Consider the following 20,047-nt stretch of genomic DNA (forward strand, 5'->3'; position numbering starts at 1 on the left):
TAGCTGGTATGCCTCTGGGCAAATCACTTAACCCTGTTTGTTTCAGTTTCCTTACCTATAAAATGAGCTGGAAAAGGCAAACCACTCCAGTATCCCTGCCAAGAAAACCCCAGATGCAATCAGGAAGAGTTGGATATGACTGAAACAACTAAGTGATAACAAAATTAGAGCACAAATTCTGGAAGACTAGGGCCTCCTGGTATACATGCTGAAAAGTCTTTGAGTAGAAGAGGGGGAAAGAAAAGTGAACAATTATTTATTAAATGTCTGTAATATGTCAGGCACCTTGCTAAGTGCTTTAGGGTTTCTATTTCATTTAACCTTCATAACTCCCCTGGAGATAGGTACTGTTATTATTCCCATTTACAACTGAAGAAACAGACAAAAGTTAAATAAATTGTCAGGGGTCACTCAGCTGGATTTGAACTTGGGTTTTTCTAACTCTATCTCCATTCATCATTGCATCACCTAATTGACAGTAACTGTATCTTTTATACAAAAACTAGCATAAGTTCAGATAGATTTGTCAGCAGAACATTGGCCTAAAAGGTGACAAATTCATGGAGAATGCCAATCAAGGCTTAGAAGGACTGCAGTATGCCCAATTAGAAAAATCACAATATCCATATAATGAAATCAGAGCTTCTTGAAAAACTGATGTCATCATTTAAATTTTGATTGATTGATAAAGAGGACATCTTGGGTAAATGAAAAATGTTTGCAAACAATGTAATATTAAAAGTAATCTATCTTTAAAAAAATTTTGAGTTCCAAATTCCTACAATATAATTTAAAGTTCAAAAATCAATAGATAAATTGTATTTCCTAGGAAGGATACTTTTAGGTAGTTATTCCCAGCTGAGTTGTATTCTTTAATAGATTCTATCACCCAAGATTACACTTGCTAAATGAAATTTTTTTCTAGATGTGGACTCCATTTTAAAAGTAATCCCATAGTCCTCTCTCTACTAATTTGATCTACTTCTACTATCACGATGCTGAAGTGTTGTACAGTATAGCAAAGCCAGGTGGCAAATGTGCATAAAAATGTTCTTATCAAAGGAAGGTATACTCCTTTAAAAGTTAAAATGTTTCCCTGATAGTGTAGTCAGTACAGAATGTGGAATAGTTTATGATTTACTCATTGTAAAAGACTTTATAAAAGCCACAATAAAAGAGTGCTTATGATGGTCTCAAAAGCATGCTGTTGTATCTTTCAAATGGATACATAATCTTTTTCGATTAGTCACTCTTCCTCAGGTATCAATGAGCTAGGTCAGCCACATGGTCTCCCTATTACACATCAAGAAACCGAAACCAAAAGAGCTTCAGTAATATATTCTAGGTCACAAATCAAGTAATTGGTAGAATGGGAATTACTTTTCCAAGAGATATAACATTAGTTCCAAAAGGGAAGTAATGTATTAATAATCCTACATATAAGAAAGAAGATCCATTGCATATAATATACTTAGAAGATTTCAAGATTTTTGTGACCAGATTTATCCAAATAGATTATTCAGATTATTTGCTCTGCTGTGGATCTAGGACTGTAAAACATGCTGTCATGTGACTTAATCTCATGTCTCTGATTTGATGTTTCCCAGAGTTAAGGACTATATCTTTCAAATAATGCTAAGAGGTTCAGACTCTCAGTGAATCTTTGTTTAATTGAACTGAATATCATATTAATCTAGTTTAAGGGAATATTACACAAACTTTTTTTTTTTGCAGAAAATGGGCAAATCTATGTCCAGAAGAAGCCTACCATGTACCCACCCTGGGACAGCACTTTTGATGCTCATATCAATAAAGGGAGAGTGATGCAAATCATTGTGAAGGGGAAAAATATCGACCTCATATCTGAAACAACCATAGAACTCTACTCGTTGGCAGAGAGATGCAAGAAAAACAATGGAAAGACAGAAATCTGGGTAAATGTATTATGCATTTAATCGTTAAGCATTTATTAAGTGCCCACTGTATATTAAGTGCTGGGAATACAAAGACAGGCAAAAGATACTTCTTACTTTTAGGGAGCTCATGGTCTATTAGGGAAGACAACATGAAAATACATCTACATAAATGAGAGGAAGGGCATGGGGAGAGAGAAAGAGGGAAGGAAAGAGAGAGAAAAGGAGGATTTGAGTTAAACAACAGGGGGAAGGCACCAGCATTAAGAGTTATGTTAAGCTTTCGTATTGGTGATGTCATTACTAGAAGGTGGTGATTGTCATCGTGTAGAAGTTCATTGAGATCAAAAATGTCTATTGTCTCATCTAAAGATAAGATGACACTCACTCTGATTGGGTATGGCAACTCTGTAATTTTCACACAGGTATATTTTAAATGTGATTTATTAGCCATAAATGTGAAGTAAGGATAATAGGTATATGATCTAGAATAAGAAAATATGAAAGCTTGGAAATTTGATGCAATCAGCTACATTTTAAGAACATACTGGCCTTTGATTATGCTCAAAATGAAAGAAACATTCCAAAGACTATGCTCTGATAAGAGTCTTAGATTTGGAGTCGGTCACTTCTAGTCACCAGTAACTTCCTACCTATGTGACCTGGAGGTTTTCTTCCTCAGTTTACTCCATCTGTAAAAGTAGGGACTTATACTAGATGAGCATTAAGGTCTCTCTCAGCTCTAAATCTATGATCCTATGAAGTTAATTTAGAAAGTGCCATTAGTTCCTGAATCATGAATACTATCCATCTGCATTTTTGTTTTGAAAACAGGAATAGCACAGGGTTAAGTGAAGTAGAGAAATAAAGGGTAGAAAAAGGTAGTTTTTTAAAGTTCACATTTAATTTCTTTATGTCTATCTTTAACTAATTTACCACTCTACCATTTGTTCAATGATTCTATAATTATTTCAGCCTAATCTTCAGTGTTTATCCAGCATCTATTTGGAAACTTAGGCTGAAACTTTGTATTGGTCTCATATGCTATGAAAAATTTTAAAGGGGTGAGTCAAGTATGGGCCATACTGAAAAGTTTAAGGGTTCAGAAATTTTAAACATTTTATATTTAAGAATTAAGTTGAGGAACAGCCAACTTGTAAGAGATAAGAGCATTTGTTTTGTAATATAATTGGAATTTAATATTCTCCTAAGCCATAAATTTTGTGTGCATGTATATTCCATTTAATTGGAGTAGCTAGGTATTGCAGTATGCAGAACATCAGGCCTCAGTCAGGAAGACTCATCTCCCTGAGTTTAAATCTAGCCTTATTTACTTACTAGTTATGTAATCCTAGGCAAGTCGCTTAAACTCATTTGCCTCGGTTTTCTCATCTGAAAAGTAAGTTACAGAAGGAAATGGCTATCTTTGCTAAGAAAACCCCACTTGGGGACACAAATAGTTTGATACAACTGAAAATGTTTGAATTGTTGATTTTCAGTTTATGCCACATGTTTTACACACATCTCATTTAGACTGATTTATGTCTTAATATTGCTACAGTACAATAAATAATCTTTATTATTTCCCCCCCCCAAAAAAAAAGCTCCTTTTTTATATTTCAACTTAGGCATAGGAACTAGAGAGATGACTTTTTTTTCATGAACACATTAAGATTATGACTTTGTCAAATTATTCAGTTGTTATAATGAGAAGCAGGGAGAAGTAGAGCCTAAAAAAGAAGAGGGAGGGAATTAGAACTGAAATGAGGTCAGAAGATAAGCATAAACATGGCAGCTGCAAATTCAAAATTAGAGAAGATAAGTGACCAAATAGGGACAAAGAAAGAATAAGGAGAGCAAACTTAAGTGAGGTGATTTGAACATTCGGGAAGGAAAGTCTGGGAAACATGAGAAAGGAAGCAAGTAGAACTCATTGTTACATAACTGTCTTTCTAATGATATTATTCTTTGGGGATTTCACTAACTATGTATCTTGTGTTCAGCTCTTTATGTAATCATGGTTTGTTATCTTTTTCAACATTGTTCTACATGGCAATTTTAAAAATTATTTTCTAAGCTCAGTGACTTCGTATTACCTCTAGAACTAAAGTATAAACTCCTATGTCATTTAAAGCCTTTCACAATCTGACTCCATCCTATCTTTCCAGTAACATTTATTACACATTATTCCCCTTCATGTACTCTATGGTTCAGCCAAACTGGTCTACCTGCTGTTCTTCAGATAGGATATTCCAGCTCCAGCTCCTTGCCTTTGTATAGACTAACTGTTGTATGAATCCTGCATTCACTGCTTACATCAGCCTTCCAGAATTCCTAACTTTCTCCAAAAATGAAGGCAAGTATCATCTCTTACTTGAGGCTTCTATAATTCCCCCAAGTTACCAGTACCTCAATCCTCCACCATGAAACATGATCTTGTATTTATGTGTGATTTGTAGATACTTCTATATGTACATGTTGTTTTCTCTAACAGAATGCAAGCTTCCTGAAGGAAGAGAATGTTTGGTATTTGTTTGGTGCATCCTAATGCCTAGTATAGTGTCTGGTACAAAACAGATACTTAAAAATGCCCGTTGTCTTATTGATTTCATTTCTCTGTAATAATGAAAGGCACTTTCTTAAAACTAATTCTGTTTTCTTTTTTCTTTTCTTGGAATTCTAAATTTGTGTTTGTAGTTCCTTTTCTCAAATTTGTCATTCACCTATAAGCCTTCAACTGGCTCTTCCTTTCTAAGTATCAAACCCAGTATGTTTACTATTACTTGATCTTTTGTACCAAAATGCTACCCTTTTATGCAATAAAAAAAAATTGACTCACCCTTAACATATAATGCAACATTTAAAAAATTTTTTTTATTCTGAACTTAACAAACACCCAGTGTGATGAGCATTTCCATATATGCTGTGGAACAGAAGGAAAGGAGGATTATACATAAAACTGAATTTTTATTATGTAGATTTTGCTGTTCGAGTACATAATAAATTCAATGTGTTAACTTTCAAAGTTTCCTTGATTGTATGTAATTCCTTCTGACTTTCCCTCTGTTTTCTTCTCATTTGAGGGAAAAGGGAGGGAGAAAAAAAATCAGCATCCCTTTTCTCCCATTCTCCCCATAATGCATTGTTTTTTCAGGAATAACTGCTTAATTAAAGCCCCTCATAAACCACAAATACTACCCTTATACAGCTTTGCTAATAAGATATTCAAAGAATGTTCAATTTTCACTATTTTATTTTGATATCAAACTCATAACCATAAACTTTATTTGTAACTAGCAAATATTTACTGAGAATCTAGTGGATGCAAGTTATTTTTTCCCTTGACATATGTTTTTATTTTTTTGTTTTCTGTCAGTTTACATCTGATATGCACAGCTAAGTGACATAATGAATAGAGTGTCTGCTCTGGAGTCAGAAGGACTTGAGTTCAAATCCAGCCTCAGACAGCTATGTAATCTTGTTTGCCTCCGGTTCCTCAGGAGCTAGAGAACAATATTCAAAATCCCTCCAATATCTTTGCCAAGAAAATTCCAAGTGTAATTTAAAAGTCACACAATTGAGATGACTCAATAACAAAACCTAGTCCAAAGAGTGAATTTCTACAACCCTGAAAAAGACATTTACTCTTTTACAAATTTAAATTTTATTCTTTAACAGTCTATGGTAGGCTAAGTCCTTTCCATTTCCTAAAAAGAGATTTGTTCTCACATTTTCCTCATGCAACTCAGTTCTTAAGTGTGACTATGAATCAAGGCCTTCAATTATATTTTTAAAATTTCTTCTGCTATCTGTAGTATTGGGATAATAACACTAATAATTTGGTTCTTTGTGTCTTTGCTTTAACAAAATAATTTTCCATCATGGTTGTAACTGTGCTCAGGAATTTTCAGTGGCTCCTTTGAGTCTCTCATAAATTACAAACTTTTCAGGCTGGCCTTTAAAGACCTCCATAATCTGACTCCATTCTATCTTTCTAGTGTTATTTCTTATTTCCTCACTTCTCAAACTAGAACACTAGCTCTTTCCAGAACTTGGCATTCTGACTCTGTGTTGGACTAGACCATCTATCTACTATACTACCTCATTTCTATCTGTTAGAAACCTTAGCTTCTTGGTTGCATTTCTTCTGCTAAGCCTCCATAGTCGTTAGTGTTCCCTTCCTTCTCCAGCTTACTACTTCCTATTGTTATTAGATTGTGAGTTCCTGGAGAAAGACTGTATTTTGCCTGTCTTTAAATCCCCAGCACTACCCATCATCCTAGCATACAGTAAGCATTTAATATTTAATATATTTATAAAAATATTATTATATTATATATATTATTATATTATAAATAATAATATTTATTTGACTTTGTACATGTTGTTTCCTAAAAGAATACACAGACTCCAGAAAGGTAGGAAGCTTCACATTTTTTTGCCTTTGTATTATCTCCAGTGTTTTTATATATAGATATATAGATATATATTTACATATATATATTTATATATATATATTTATATTTATATTTTTATATTTATATATATATATTTATATGCATATATATGTAAAATAAATGTTTGTTTAATTTATTTTTAACTTTTTTTTACATTTTGAATTCCAAATATTCTCTCCCCTTCAACTATTGAGAAGATATCAATCATACATGTGGAGTCATGCAAAACACATTCCCATATTTACCTTTAAGTATTTGTTGAAGTGATTTTAATGATTTCCTAATTTTCCATGGCAGTAATATTACTGTATGCTACATGCTGATTGAATCATTTTCTTATGGGAATTTTTTTCATCCCCTCCTAGACCAGGCTAGCTTAAAATGTTCCCTCTTGGGTTACCTGGTCCTTTGTTGAGGAGACTTCTGATTCTTTGATAAACTACTTTCTTTTGCCCATTCAATACCTTTTCTGACCAGATTGACCGGTGAAGGAAGTTGAATATATCTACTTACAAAGTCACAATTTATCTGTCCTTTTGCCCTTTTCTTTAGCCTAAAAATTAAAAACTAAAACATGTACCCTTTACCTATTCCCTTGTAGTCTTTGCATTATGACCAGCATCTGACCTGTAAGTACTCATCAAATACAAATTTTAAAAAGAAAAAAAAAAAATCCAAATTAGGTCAGAGCAGGCCATTGTGAGCTTCTCTTAAAAACCTAGTCTACTTTCCACTTTAGATTTTGACTTCCAAAAACCAGTCATGAGTTTTAAGGTGTTCTAAGTGTCATTGATGAGAGAGCTTTGTTCCTTCAGATCACTGATACTTCTAATGGTAATGATGAATAGAGAGAACATAGAGAATTGAAAAGTCTTCCTTCCATATAAAACTATCAGTCACTACAATAACCAACCTTTTCTGCCAGAGAACTTTAAAATGCTTAGCCAAAGGTTCTCTTCTCACTGTCTCACTGATCTTTCTTTCTTTCTTTCTTTCTCTCAACCAGTTAGAGCTGAAACCTCAAGGCCGCATGCTAATGAATGCAAGATACTTTCTGGAAATGAGTGGCAAGTGACATTTTTTCTTACTATTTGGGGATGAGAAGGACATGGCTTTTCAAACATGTGCCCTTTCAAAATTTCTATAATGGTGGGAAAGGATGGGAGTAGAAATAGAAATACTCAGACATTCCATGTTGTTGACATTTCCAATGATGTTCATAGTTTGAATGGATGAACTTTGTAGCAGCCTATTGATATTTTTACTATCATTCTTTCATTCTCTGACTCTTGGTAAACAATGCTTTTAATTCAGTTTTTGAGTATAGTTTTGAATCTAATTCCTACTTGCTAGTGTATACATGTGTTAAATTCAAACTAATAATGAAAAAAGGGATGCCATGTGATAATGTTATATTATATGTAATATATTTAGCATATATGCATTATATATATATATATTTAATATTATATAATAATAACAATAGTAGCTAATATTTATATAGCACTTACTATGTGCCAGGCATTATGCTAAGCACTTTACAATTAAGTTATTTGATCTTTACAATAACCATAGGAGGTAGGCGCTGGTAAAGAAATTGAGACATGCAGAAATCAAGTTATCCAAGGTCACACAGCTACTAAGTCTCTGAGGTTGGATTTTAATTCAAGTCTTCCTGACTCAATCCACTCCACATACAGTGCCCTATTCACTGACTATAACAATTTACAAAATAGCTTAAAGAACATAGAGAGGATGGGATTTGCTTCAGTGTTGGATGTACCCACATGACTGAAATCACACATCCTAGAACTGTTAAAGTATGTGTTTATTATAAGTATGTAGGACCACACATTGAATATAGGGATGCAAATGTCATCTACATAAAAGTAACATGGTATAACATCTGAGTTTATTTCTAAGACATACAGGAAGAGTTTAAGTGACATTAATAATTGGGAGTATTGTGGAAATGCTCTGAATTCAGAGGTATAGGACATGAGCGTAAATTATGGATCTACATTCCCCATGTGATGTAGGGTAGGTGGCTATGTGCCTCATTTCCCCATCTATAAAATGGAACACCTGGGCTAAATGACCCCCAAAGTCCCTTCTAACCCATAACCTATGAATTACCTATAATAGAAAACGTTCCGAACCAGGAGAAATGAGCTCTGTCCTATAAACTTCTAATTCTTAGGTCTCTCACCTAGGTAATGAAGGTGGTAGATTGAGTCAAGAGTTCCTAACACGAACATCCACAAATCCCCTTCAGGGGTCTTTGACCTTTGACAGGAGAAAAGAATTACATCTTTATTTTCACTAATCTTTGTATTTCTGTGTATATTATTTTGTGCCTTTAAAAACATCATTCTGAGTAAGGCTCCACAGGTTGTACCAGATGACCAAAGGAGTCCATGACACACACAAGAAAGGTTAAGAACTCCAAAGCTCCAAAAGAACTCCAAAATTAAAGCATTTTAAAAGTTTTCTTCCAGCTCTGTAATTCTGTGTCTGCCACCATAGCAAGTGTCATAGTAATCATTTCCTATTTTAAAAACACAAAAAAGGTACAAAATGTTATCATGAATTTAAATTTTGTATAAAAAGGCTTGTATCATGAAAGCCATATTCACATATATATATGCATAAAGAAATAACCTGATGCCACAAAAGCTGCAAATGACTATGTAATGTATTCATATGTATGTATATTTATTTATATGTATGTATATTTACTTATATATGTATATATACATACATAAAAATATACACTTATATATAAATATGTGTGTATACACACACCACACATATATATTTGCCAAGTATCTAGGTGCTCATATTAACTATTGTAGCTCCTAATATCCTAAACCTAGCAATGTACAAGAGAGAATTCCAATGATAATGAGATGTCACTAATCCCTAATTTTTTTTAGTGGGGGTGGGGGAGATGTCAAAGAAAAATAAAAATATTAATTTAGGCAAGTCTCAAATAGGCACAGAGATGGAACATTGGATAGAAAACACCAGTCCTAGAGTCAGGAGGACCTTCAGTCAAATATGGCCATAGACACTAGCTGTATGACACTGGGAAAGTCACTTAAGCTTTTCACCTTCAGGTTTCTTCATCTAATCATAACACCTATTTTGCAGGGTTGTTTTGAGGATCAAATGAGATAATTGTAAAGCACTTAGCACAGTGTTTAGCATAAAATACTATATAAATAATAATTATTATTGAATAAATCAAAATACTTATGAAATAAATAATTTAAGGCTTTTTACTCTAAATATAAATCACATATAACTATAATGTTTTGAAAACACTTTGTTATATATATTGACTTGGGGCATCAAAAAAAATTTCATAAATAAAAAGAAATATCAAATACTGGCTTAGCATCTTAATGTACATGTATATGTGTGTTTTAAAAGTACCTTTTCTTAAATATAAGAAAAACTACACTGTTCTCACTAACTTCTTTCAAAATGCATTATGTAAATTGAGAAATCATTTGAATGCAAGTTATTTTAGGAAAGAATTTAGATTTCTCTTTTAAGAAACAGCTTCATGAATATTCATATTGCTACAATGAAACTTAAATTTTTCATTTGAATGGAGGAACAAATGCAGGTGAGAAGGAGGAAAAAATACCATAAAGTTTTACCTTAATTGTACATGCCCAGAAATCTTTTTTTTTCTTCTTGAAAATACAAAGAGGCGGCAGTAGGTATGATTGGCAGAGTGCTAGTCCTAGACTCAGGGAGACAAGAATTCAAATCCCGCCTTTTGCACATCAATTACTTGAATAAGAGAAAAGCAACTAATTCCCTAAGTAGAAAGTTTTCACCCAAATAAAATTACAAATCACTGATATATTGATGCTAATGTAAGGTTCCCATCCCCAAGGCCATAGTTAGTGGTTTTTTCACCCATATTTTCAACATATACTAATTTACCATGTGAGGCTAAAAGGGAAGGGAGAGGGTGCTTGGTGTGAAATATTTATTATAATGCTAGGTACTGTGAGGGTTACAAAAAAGTTTTTCCAATGATACTCTCTTTCTGCCTTTGAAATGTAATTATTTCTTAAAGCTCTGATCCAGAGTTTTTTGTCTTCTCTCTCTCTAGGGTGTCACCGTTGGCAATCTCATTTACTCTTACAATTTCACTTACCACTTTCATATATATGACTTAAACATCTTTATTTCTAACTCTGATAACTCTCTCAAGATCTACACCTAACTTTTCCATCTGTCTCTAAACCTAAATGTTTCATATTATCTCCCAATAAATATGCTGAATTTTATCAGCTCCCTCTACCTCCTGCCTTCCTTATTCATATTAATGAAATCAACTTTCTCCCAATCACCAGCTCATATCTTGGAATGGTTTTTTGATTCTTTCCTTAGCATCAACCCTCATATGTTAATGTGTGATTTCAGTGATATGGAAACAAAATCCAACCAGTTCTGACTCTACAATACTTCTCAAATCCATCCCCTCCTATTTGTCCCCCAATGCCCTATTTTGGGTCCTTAATACCTAGGTTATCTCGGAAGCTTTCTACCCAGTATCCCTCCCTTCACTATATCCTTCACAATAAAACCAGATCCATCTTCCTAATGCACAAGCTCTCATTAGTCATTATATGACTTAAAAAACTTTCTGATGATTCTTAAGTAAAGAAGGAATTCTTTAGCCTAACACTGAAAACTTCCCAAACCTGGCCCCCATCTATTTATCTTCCTCTGCTTATTGCATGTTACTTGTCTGACTTCTCCCTTTTCTTTTATGTACTTGTCTTACTCTATTTCTATCATAGTGATTTGTGTATATATCATCTCCCTTATTGAAATTTAAGATCCTTAGAGGTAAGGATATATTGTTGCCTTCTCTATCTTAAGTGCTGAGAAACATTATAAGTGAATGAATAAATAAATGGAAAAGCATTTATTCAACATCCATTATAGATAGCTAGGTGATAAAATGGATAGAGCACTGGGCTTGGAATCAGAAATACTAATTTTCATGAGTTCTAATCCAGCTCTAGACACTTCCTAGCTGTGGGGCTCTGGACAGATCACTTAGCCTTACTTGTCCCAATTTCCTCATCTGTAAAATGAGCTGGAGAAGGAAATGGCAAGAAAACCCCAAATGGGGTCATGAAGAGTCAGACATAATTGAAATATGTACCAAGAGTATACTGTTCTAACCATGAGGATACAAATAGAAAAAGTAATACGGTCCCTGCTCTCAGATACCAATTCCTTGGATGAAATAGGGAATCAATCAGTGTTTGCTAAATTGAAGCATAAGAAGCAGTCCCTGCTCTCAAGCAGCTTACGCTCTTCTAGGAGAGAGGGAGAAACAAATAACATAATTTAAACAAATAGCAATTATAGAACAGTATAATACTGACTATAACCATAAAGAGAGTTCAAAGAAGAGAAAGCATTGTGGATTGTAGAACTTCATATCAGAAAAGGGTTTAAACAACATTTTAAAAACTGAGCAGGGAGTTTTTTGGCAGAGGTCATGAAGCTTGTGTATGTGTAATATCCAGTGAGAATGTTGACTGAATGAACCCCACTGGAAAGTAAAAAAGAAGACAGGCCCTATGGAGAGAGGTTTTAGAAAAACTTGAAAGCCAGACAGAAGAGACTGAACCTGATTCAGAAGGAAATGGGAAACGATTAATGAGTTTTGAACAGAGGGGTGATGTAATCAAAACTGTGCTTTAAGTCTGTCATCACTGTCAAAGTTAAAACAGAGAATGGAAATATTAAATATAGGGAGACCAGCTACATGAGTATTAAAGTTATTTAGGAATGAAGTAATGAGGGTTAGGACTTGTGTTAGAACACAAGAAAAATGAAAATCTGAAAGCCTAACAACATGTCTTGGTGACAGGTTGTTGTTCAATTGTGTATAATTCTTTGTGACCCTGTATGGGTTTTCTTGGCAGAGATAGCACAGTGGTTTGCCATTTCTTTCTCTAGCAGATTAAATTAAATAGAAGTACTTGTCCAAGGTCACACAGCTAATATATGAGCTGGATTTGAACTCAAATCTTCCAGATTTCATGCCCCAACATACTATCCAGTGAGCCACCAGTGACAGGTTAGCTGTGGCTAACTTGTGTAGATAAAATAAAGGGCAGGGGATAGTTGAAGAGGACTACAAGGTTTCTTGACTTCACAGTCCCTTGTCCCTCTAGATCCTAGTGCCCTTCATCACTGTGCCATATTAGCTAACTTTCACCATGCTTATATCTTGGTCATTACTCATTTTTCAATACCTCGAATTCAGAGTTTGCTATTTCTGACCACAATCTTCTTATCTGAAAGTAGTTATTACATTTGACCTCCATCAACCTTACTCTTTGTTCTCTACAGACTCCTGTTGCTTAAAACCTCCAACTTCTTCCTAATGTGAATTGATTCTTACAGTCATTTCAGTGTTGAACTCACTAGTAACCTATGTTCTCTGACCACCTTTATCTTCTACTGTGTCTTATTGTACGCAAATGTAGTGCTAGAAATGTCCCACTCTCTATTTTGCAATACTAGAAAAAGTCACAAACCTGTGTTGAATGGGATCACTATCAATATATGCCATCTGACTTAAAATGAGCCTTTTCTGATGCTCATAAATCCTTTGATTCACCTCCAATTTGCTCACTAACATATTCTTCATAGCGGTCCTTCCAAACTTATCCTTAACTCCTTCCTCTTCTTGCTTCTTTATTCCTGGCAGAGAACCTTGATTGAAATGGTCAAGACCCATGTCATCTACCCTTTCTGCTTCAAAAATCACTCCTTCCCCCTACTCTGAACTTCTAAATAGCTTCTTGGTTTCTTCATCTGCAGAATGGTAGTGATAATGATACCTGATCTGCATTACTTGCAAAGATTTTGTCAAGATCATTTCTTTGTAAACCTTAAAATAATTTCAGATGTTTTATTACTATTCTCTTCTATTTCTTCCTAACTCACGTGTTCTTTTTATTTTTTCGAGGCTAACTTTTTTTTTCTACCTTTTCTTTCCAATTATCTCACTGCTTGTCACCTGCTCCATTGTCTTCTCCCTTGGCCTTCAATGTTTTCCTTTTCCCACTAGCTCTTTCCTCTGTTTGTATATCCTTTAAATATCCTTTGTCCTTGGGGAGGAGGCAAATTCTTGCCTTAAATCTTCTACATCTGTAGCCTATATCTCCTTCTGCCAAACTTCTAAGAGTATAGTCTATACTTTTTATGCCACTACTCAGTTCTTATCCTCTGTAATCTAACTTCCATCCCTACTATTTTATTGAAATTCATTTATCCAAAGCCATTAATGATCTTGTAATAACTAAATCCACTTCCCCTTTCTATCCTTAGTTTCCTTTATGCAGCATTTGCCACTATTGAAAACTCCCATCTTTCTGAAATCATCTCTTGATTTCTAGGATATGATAAAGATATCATCATTTCCCTAAATGTGAACATACCCCAATTCTATGGGTTCTCCTTATATACTGATTTATATTATTAGTTATCTTTATATATGTTTTCCATGTCCTTAATTAGATAGCAAGATCCTTAAGGGTAGGGACCTTCTTTGTGTCCTTCTATAAGTATAACTACAGTGCTTTGCAAGAACATGGTAAGCTCTGAATAACTCTATACTGACAAACTAATTCCTTGAAACACAAGTAATGAGAAGTACTTGAAGATGTCATTTTGGAATCATCCATGTGAAAGCTGTGAAAGTGGATGAGCTCATGAACATCACCCTGACTACTGGATAGGATTCTGAAAAATATAGGAAAATTGCCATTTAGTAAATAAGATATATTAAGAAAGAAGAAGGATATGGAGGGCATGGTGAAGAACAAAGAAACAATTCTAGGATACATAAGTACTGTATAACAATCCATATAAATGATTTTTTTTGCAGAACTATAGTGAGGATGCTTAGAATGAATCATTTCCATTCATGCTCCCGAGTTCACATGTTTCTATTAATTTTCACCCAAAAGGAGGAATGGGTCTAAATCTTAGATCTCTTTACAGTAGCCAACAGTAGCTATTATACCAACTGTATAATTATGCCACAATTAAACAAATACACCTGTGATAATTATCTTGACCTCCACGTCCACAAATTCTGGTTCTTTTTCAGCCCCAATCCAACCACAAATGTACAGGTTCCTTCTAGCTCTAAGGGATTTGTGCCAGTCTGAGATTATGATCAGTCAGTCAGCATTTACTAAGCATCTATTATGTATCAGGCTCTTTGTTAAGCACTGGAGTTACAAAGAAAAGCAAAAGACAATTGATGCTCTTAAAAAGCTCTATCTAATAGGGGAAGTAACATGCAAACAACTATGTACAAATAGTTTAGGTACAAGATAAATAGGAGTAATAAACAGGGTAGGCACTAGAATGAAGAGAAACACATGCATACACAGACATGTGTGCAGACCTGCTCCCACCATCATCACTACTTCCTTTTTCTGGCTTAGAACCTAGGTTTATATGGAACAGTAGTGCAATCCAGGGAAGATAAAGAAATGAGTTCTGAACTAGTTGAACCTTCTATTTATGTGAAGGTTCTGAGGCCCATGGAAAGCATTGTTTTCTGTGACATTCACCCGATAGCATAAAAGATTGATCAGACAGCATATCATTAATTATAGTAAAAACAACTTAATTTAAATCTTTATCAAACACTTCTGGCCACTTAGCCTCTTCTGTGGGCCCCTCATCTCTGACAATGAGAGGTTCAAACCATGTTGTTTCTAAGATCCTTTCAATTCTCTAAATGTTTATAATTTATAATCATTTAAATGAGTTGTCTTACTCTTGCTACTTGTCATTCCTTATCAGCAATTCCTATAAATCACATTCTGCTATTTATCCATCTTAGCTTTGTCTGTCTAATAATAGCTTGCATTTCTGTATCTCTTTAACTAATCATTTCCCTACTGCATGCCTGAGAGGTGGTGGTTAGTGAAAATATTATCCTCATTTCACAAATGTGGAAACTGAGGCTCAGAGAGCAAATGGGACTTATTTTACCACCACACAGCTAATGAGTGTCAGAGCTAAGACATATGAACTTGGTTCCCCTAACTCAAAGTCCCAGCATTCTTTCCACCGCTATGACAATGACCTATGATTTTTTTTTACTTTTTATAAATAACTTTTTGTATATATACCACATAAAATGTTGCTTCAAGCACTACGGTTGCTAGTATCTAACTTAAAAGTACTTTACACCCATGATTATTATGAAGATTATCACACTTACAGATTAGAAAAATTATATTTTTACCTTTCTACGTATCCCTAGTATTTAATAGAATGCCTACCTAGCACATATGTACTTAATACTTGTTGACTGATTTCATGTGTGTGTGTGGAGTAGATACAATACTAGGCCCAGAGTGAGGAAAACTACCTTCCTGAATTCAAATATGGCCTCAGACACTTCTTAGGTTGTGGCTCTGGGCAAGTCACTTAACCCCGTCTGCCTCAGTTTCCTCATCTGTAAAATGAGCTGAAGAAGGAAATAGCAAATCATTCCAGTATCTTTGCCAAGAAAATCCCAAATAGGTCATGATGAGTCAGACATGACTAAAAACAACTGAATAACATCCGTACATGCATACATACACACACATAAAGATACATACATATGCTAGTTTGCCTATATTTAGAAATCTAATTCACATCATAGCTAAGTCTAGAACCAACCTATGTCATATTTGTCTTTTGTTTCATCCCAAGGTAGGTCATAATTTGGTCTTTTTTCTCTATGATTCTCTTAGGCAGATTATCATAATAGGCACTGATATAGATATATATATATATAGATATATATATATATATGTATGTGTGTCTGCATATATACACACACATTCACATATATAATATGAGATGGATAGATTTAGATACACAGAACTTCCCAAAAGCCTTAATGCAGTGTTAAGTTACTAAAACTAAACTGCCCTAAGACTTTTAGATAATATACATATATATATAAAATCTCCATATCATGTTTGTGTGTATAAATGTTTATCATTCCTCACATATAAAATCAGGAAAATAATACATGTATTATTAATAACAAAGGATTGCTGTAAATATATATTAAGTACACATACATGTATATATATATATTTATACATGTGTATATGTATACTGTGTGTATTTGTGTATATACACATCCATATATCCCCATATTCTTGGAAAACTCTCCCTCCTTATCTGTATCTCCTAACTTCCCTGTTTTCCTTCAAGATTCCACACAAATCTCACTTCCTACAAGAAGTCCACAATTTCCCTCTGAGATTACCTTTCATTTACACTGGTTATATCAAACTTGTGCAGTATTTTGGTTTGGTTTTTTTACATTATCTCTCTCCATTAGAACATGAGTAACTTGAAGGTACATGACATGTTTTTGCCTTTATTTGTAGTTCCCAAGCATAAAAGAATGCATAGCACATAATAAAGTCTTAATAAATATTTGTTGATTGACTGATTGTACACATACATATACACATTGATTTTATATCTCTAGATATAAAAATTCAGTCAGCAAGTATAAATGAATAGATTTGATATAGATACTTCATGGCATCTTTATGTCTATATATATGCATGTACATATATCTGATCATATGTATATATACACATATTTGTATTGTACTATGTAGATGTATAATTTTTTGTCATATTTTGTCTACCCAGGTTGATGAGCTAAAAAAAATTTACTTTTATGATGACTGTCATTTAAGTGTGCTAGTTTGACACAATTATCCCTAAACTGTTTTAAGCTTAGAAATAGTTAATTTTTCTATTGCTGATAATGATGTTTTTCTCTAGAATTGGTAACTAAACTGAACTAGAATTGTTACTTTTTGTCTCCATTGGCTGAATCATTTTAGGCAATAAAGAAAAGGGACCAACAAATGCTCAAAAATTTATCTCTTAGGAAAAAATAATCTCTGGAAAAAAGTCAGCTCACAATTACCCAAGGGAAGTAGAGGGCTCAGTTTGAGTTTTGGCCAAGAAAATGCACATTGTAGGATGGTAGAAAAGACAAAAATCTATGACTTATGTAATTTGTTACTGAAATATCATTTCGGGTAATCTGTATTCATCCTATTTGCCTCTGTTCCAAAGGATCCTTCCTCCCACCCACCCCCATCTCCCAATCCTGCTTAATTTACCTTTGCTCAGTCACATCACTGAACTTTTCTTTTTCTCCCTTTTTCCTTTATACAGATGCTAAAGATCCAAGTACATTTGACACAGAAGGCTTCTTTACATTGCACCATCGCCGAGGAGCTATAAAACAAGCCAAAGTCCACCATGTCAAATGTCACGAGTTCACTGCCACCTTTTTTCCTCAGCCCACTTTCTGCTCTGTCTGCCATGAGTTTGTCTGGTAAAATGGTTTAGATGTTTCATGTCAACTTTTGAGTTAAGCTTCTCCTTGCATTCTCTTCACCCCAGCTTGTAGAGAATGATTCAATTTGGAGGACATGGTATATAGCTTAGAAGGTTTCCAAATATTTCAATGGAATCACAGTGGAATTTAGAAAATATCACGGGAGGACTTTCACCAGACCTATTAGGTGATGTTTGTTTGCAGCAAACAAAGGCTAGGTCTAACTTGGAAAAAAAAATGCTCATGAGTTGTAAGAATTATTAAGGATATGGAGCTGAATGGAAGGGTTTGGGGATCTTATTACAAGTATATTTTTGCATTGAAATCATAATTGCCCCACCTCACAACTCCAATTTACAAAAATAGACATTTGCATTGGTAGGAAGAAATGTTTAAAAAAAAAAAACCCTCTGAAGTTGTCTTTCATTATTTAGTTGTCTGATGCTTTGTGAGTCATTTGGGGTTTTCTTAGGAAAGATACTGAAGTGGTTTTCCATATCTTTCTCCAGCTCATTTTACAGTTGAGGAAACTGAGGCAAATAATGTTAAGTGATTCCCTAGGATCACATAGTTAAGAAGTATCTGAGGCCATATTTAAACTCATGAAGATGTCTTCCTGATTTCAAGCCTAGCGTTCTATCCACTGTGCACCTAGCTGTCCTAAAAACCTCATTGATGTTAGAGGAAAAACTATGGTAGAATAGAAACTAGAAATTACTCCCATATCTTTGAGTCTCAGTATTCTTTATATTTAAAAAGGTATATTTTCCTTTGTGACACTAAGATCACTAATGAGATAATGCATAGAACTAAGTTCATAGATATAGCCCAAAGGTTAAATAGGCTTGGTAGATCCATAGTCATTGATCAGTGTTCCTCTAATCACAAGGGTCATAGATTTAGAGGTAAAAAGGTCTTGAGATGTCAAATCCCATTATTAGACTTAAGTAAAATAAGTCTCACAGAGATTAATCAATTTACCCAATACACCTGGATAATAAATACCAGAGAACCTAAATCAGACTTCTGATTCCAAATCCAGCACTCTTTGCATTATTAAATAAAGCTTTCTTGCAATTAGTGAGTATCTCAATAAACATCTTAAATCATTTTTGGAAATGGGAAGGGAAGGGATTTCATTAATGGAGAGAATTTCTCATCTAGAAACTCCTACTGATATAGATCAAAGTCTCATGAAATTAGAGTTTCCTAGAACTGTGAAAAATTAAATGACTTATGCTGGGTCACACAGCTAGCTTAGGTCAAAAATCAGAAACTAAGTCTTCTTGACTCACAGACCACCTCCCTATTTTCTATATTCTGTTTCTTCACTTGAGAGCATTCACCTTTAAGTCTCTTCCTTTCAATAATAGACATTCCCATGCTACTAAATCAATTTAGTTACCTTGAAGAGTGTTTAAGATTGTTAGATGATCATGAAGTGAATATAAATCATTTCAAAGATAGCTACCTTTAATCTGTCTGAAAGGATAATACAGCATATTAGCCTGGAAGTTAATAATTTGGTTCAGCAATCTGGAAATTAATAAAGACAGCCAGTTAATATAGTAAAGAGTACCAGACTGGACTGAGAGACTCATCTTTCTGAGTTCAAATCTGGCCTCAGATATTAGCTGTGTGATCTTGGATAAGTCATCTTACCCCAGTTTGCCTCAGTTTCCTCATCTGTAAAATGAGCTGGATAAGGAAATAGCAAGCCAATTCAGTATTCTTGTCAAAAGACATGACTAAAAACAATTAAATAACAGTCTGGCAATATTCCTCAGAAGTCCCTTTCTGCTTTCTTACTTTGGCTTCATTAAGATCTTTCAATTTCTACCTAGTTATCTATGCAATGAATAAGGCAAAACTATAGCACCCCACAATCAACAAATTCTTCAATTATTTAATTCTCCAAATATTAACTCCAATAAATGTCATGTGACAGTTGCTCACTGGTTATGTGATATGCCTGATAAAATAGTTGTCTACAATTTGAAATAGCAAGAAACAAGCAAAAAATATACACATATAACCAGAAAAAAAAAAAGTAAAACAAGAAAGGAGAGGGGAAAAAAGAAATAAATTAAAATGGGAAAACTTGAACTGATGCAGTTGTGAAATGTTTAAATAAAATGTAGAATTCATGGTATCTCTGGAATCCAATATAAATGGCTTTGTGTTTTATTGCAGGGGCCTTAATAAGCAAGGTTATCAGTGCCAACGTAAGT

At 34.0% G+C, this 20,047-nt stretch overlaps 1 protein-coding gene across 3 annotated transcripts in view; it reads left to right on the plus strand.

The window, feature by feature from the left end:
- PRKCQ (protein kinase C theta) overlaps positions 1-20,047 on the plus strand; it is a 185,976-nt gene that overhangs the window by 70,714 nt on the left and 95,215 nt on the right. For 2 of the 3 annotated variants that reach the window (XM_074268751.1, XM_074268750.1), the window contains 4 exons: positions 1,735-1,934; positions 7,377-7,437; positions 17,651-17,813; positions 20,010-20,041. In XM_074268751.1, coding sequence (XP_074124852.1) covers positions 1,735-1,934; positions 7,377-7,437; positions 17,651-17,813; positions 20,010-20,041 — 456 coding nt within the window. The remainder of the gene's footprint in view (positions 1-1,734; positions 1,935-7,376; positions 7,438-17,650; positions 17,814-20,009; positions 20,042-20,047) is intronic. The other variant, XM_074268752.1, reaches the window with a different exon arrangement.

This window comes from Sminthopsis crassicaudata, chromosome 5 (assembly GCF_048593235.1).
Source record: "Sminthopsis crassicaudata isolate SCR6 chromosome 5, ASM4859323v1, whole genome shotgun sequence".
NCBI classification, from domain to species: domain Eukaryota; kingdom Metazoa; phylum Chordata; class Mammalia; order Dasyuromorphia; family Dasyuridae; genus Sminthopsis; species Sminthopsis crassicaudata.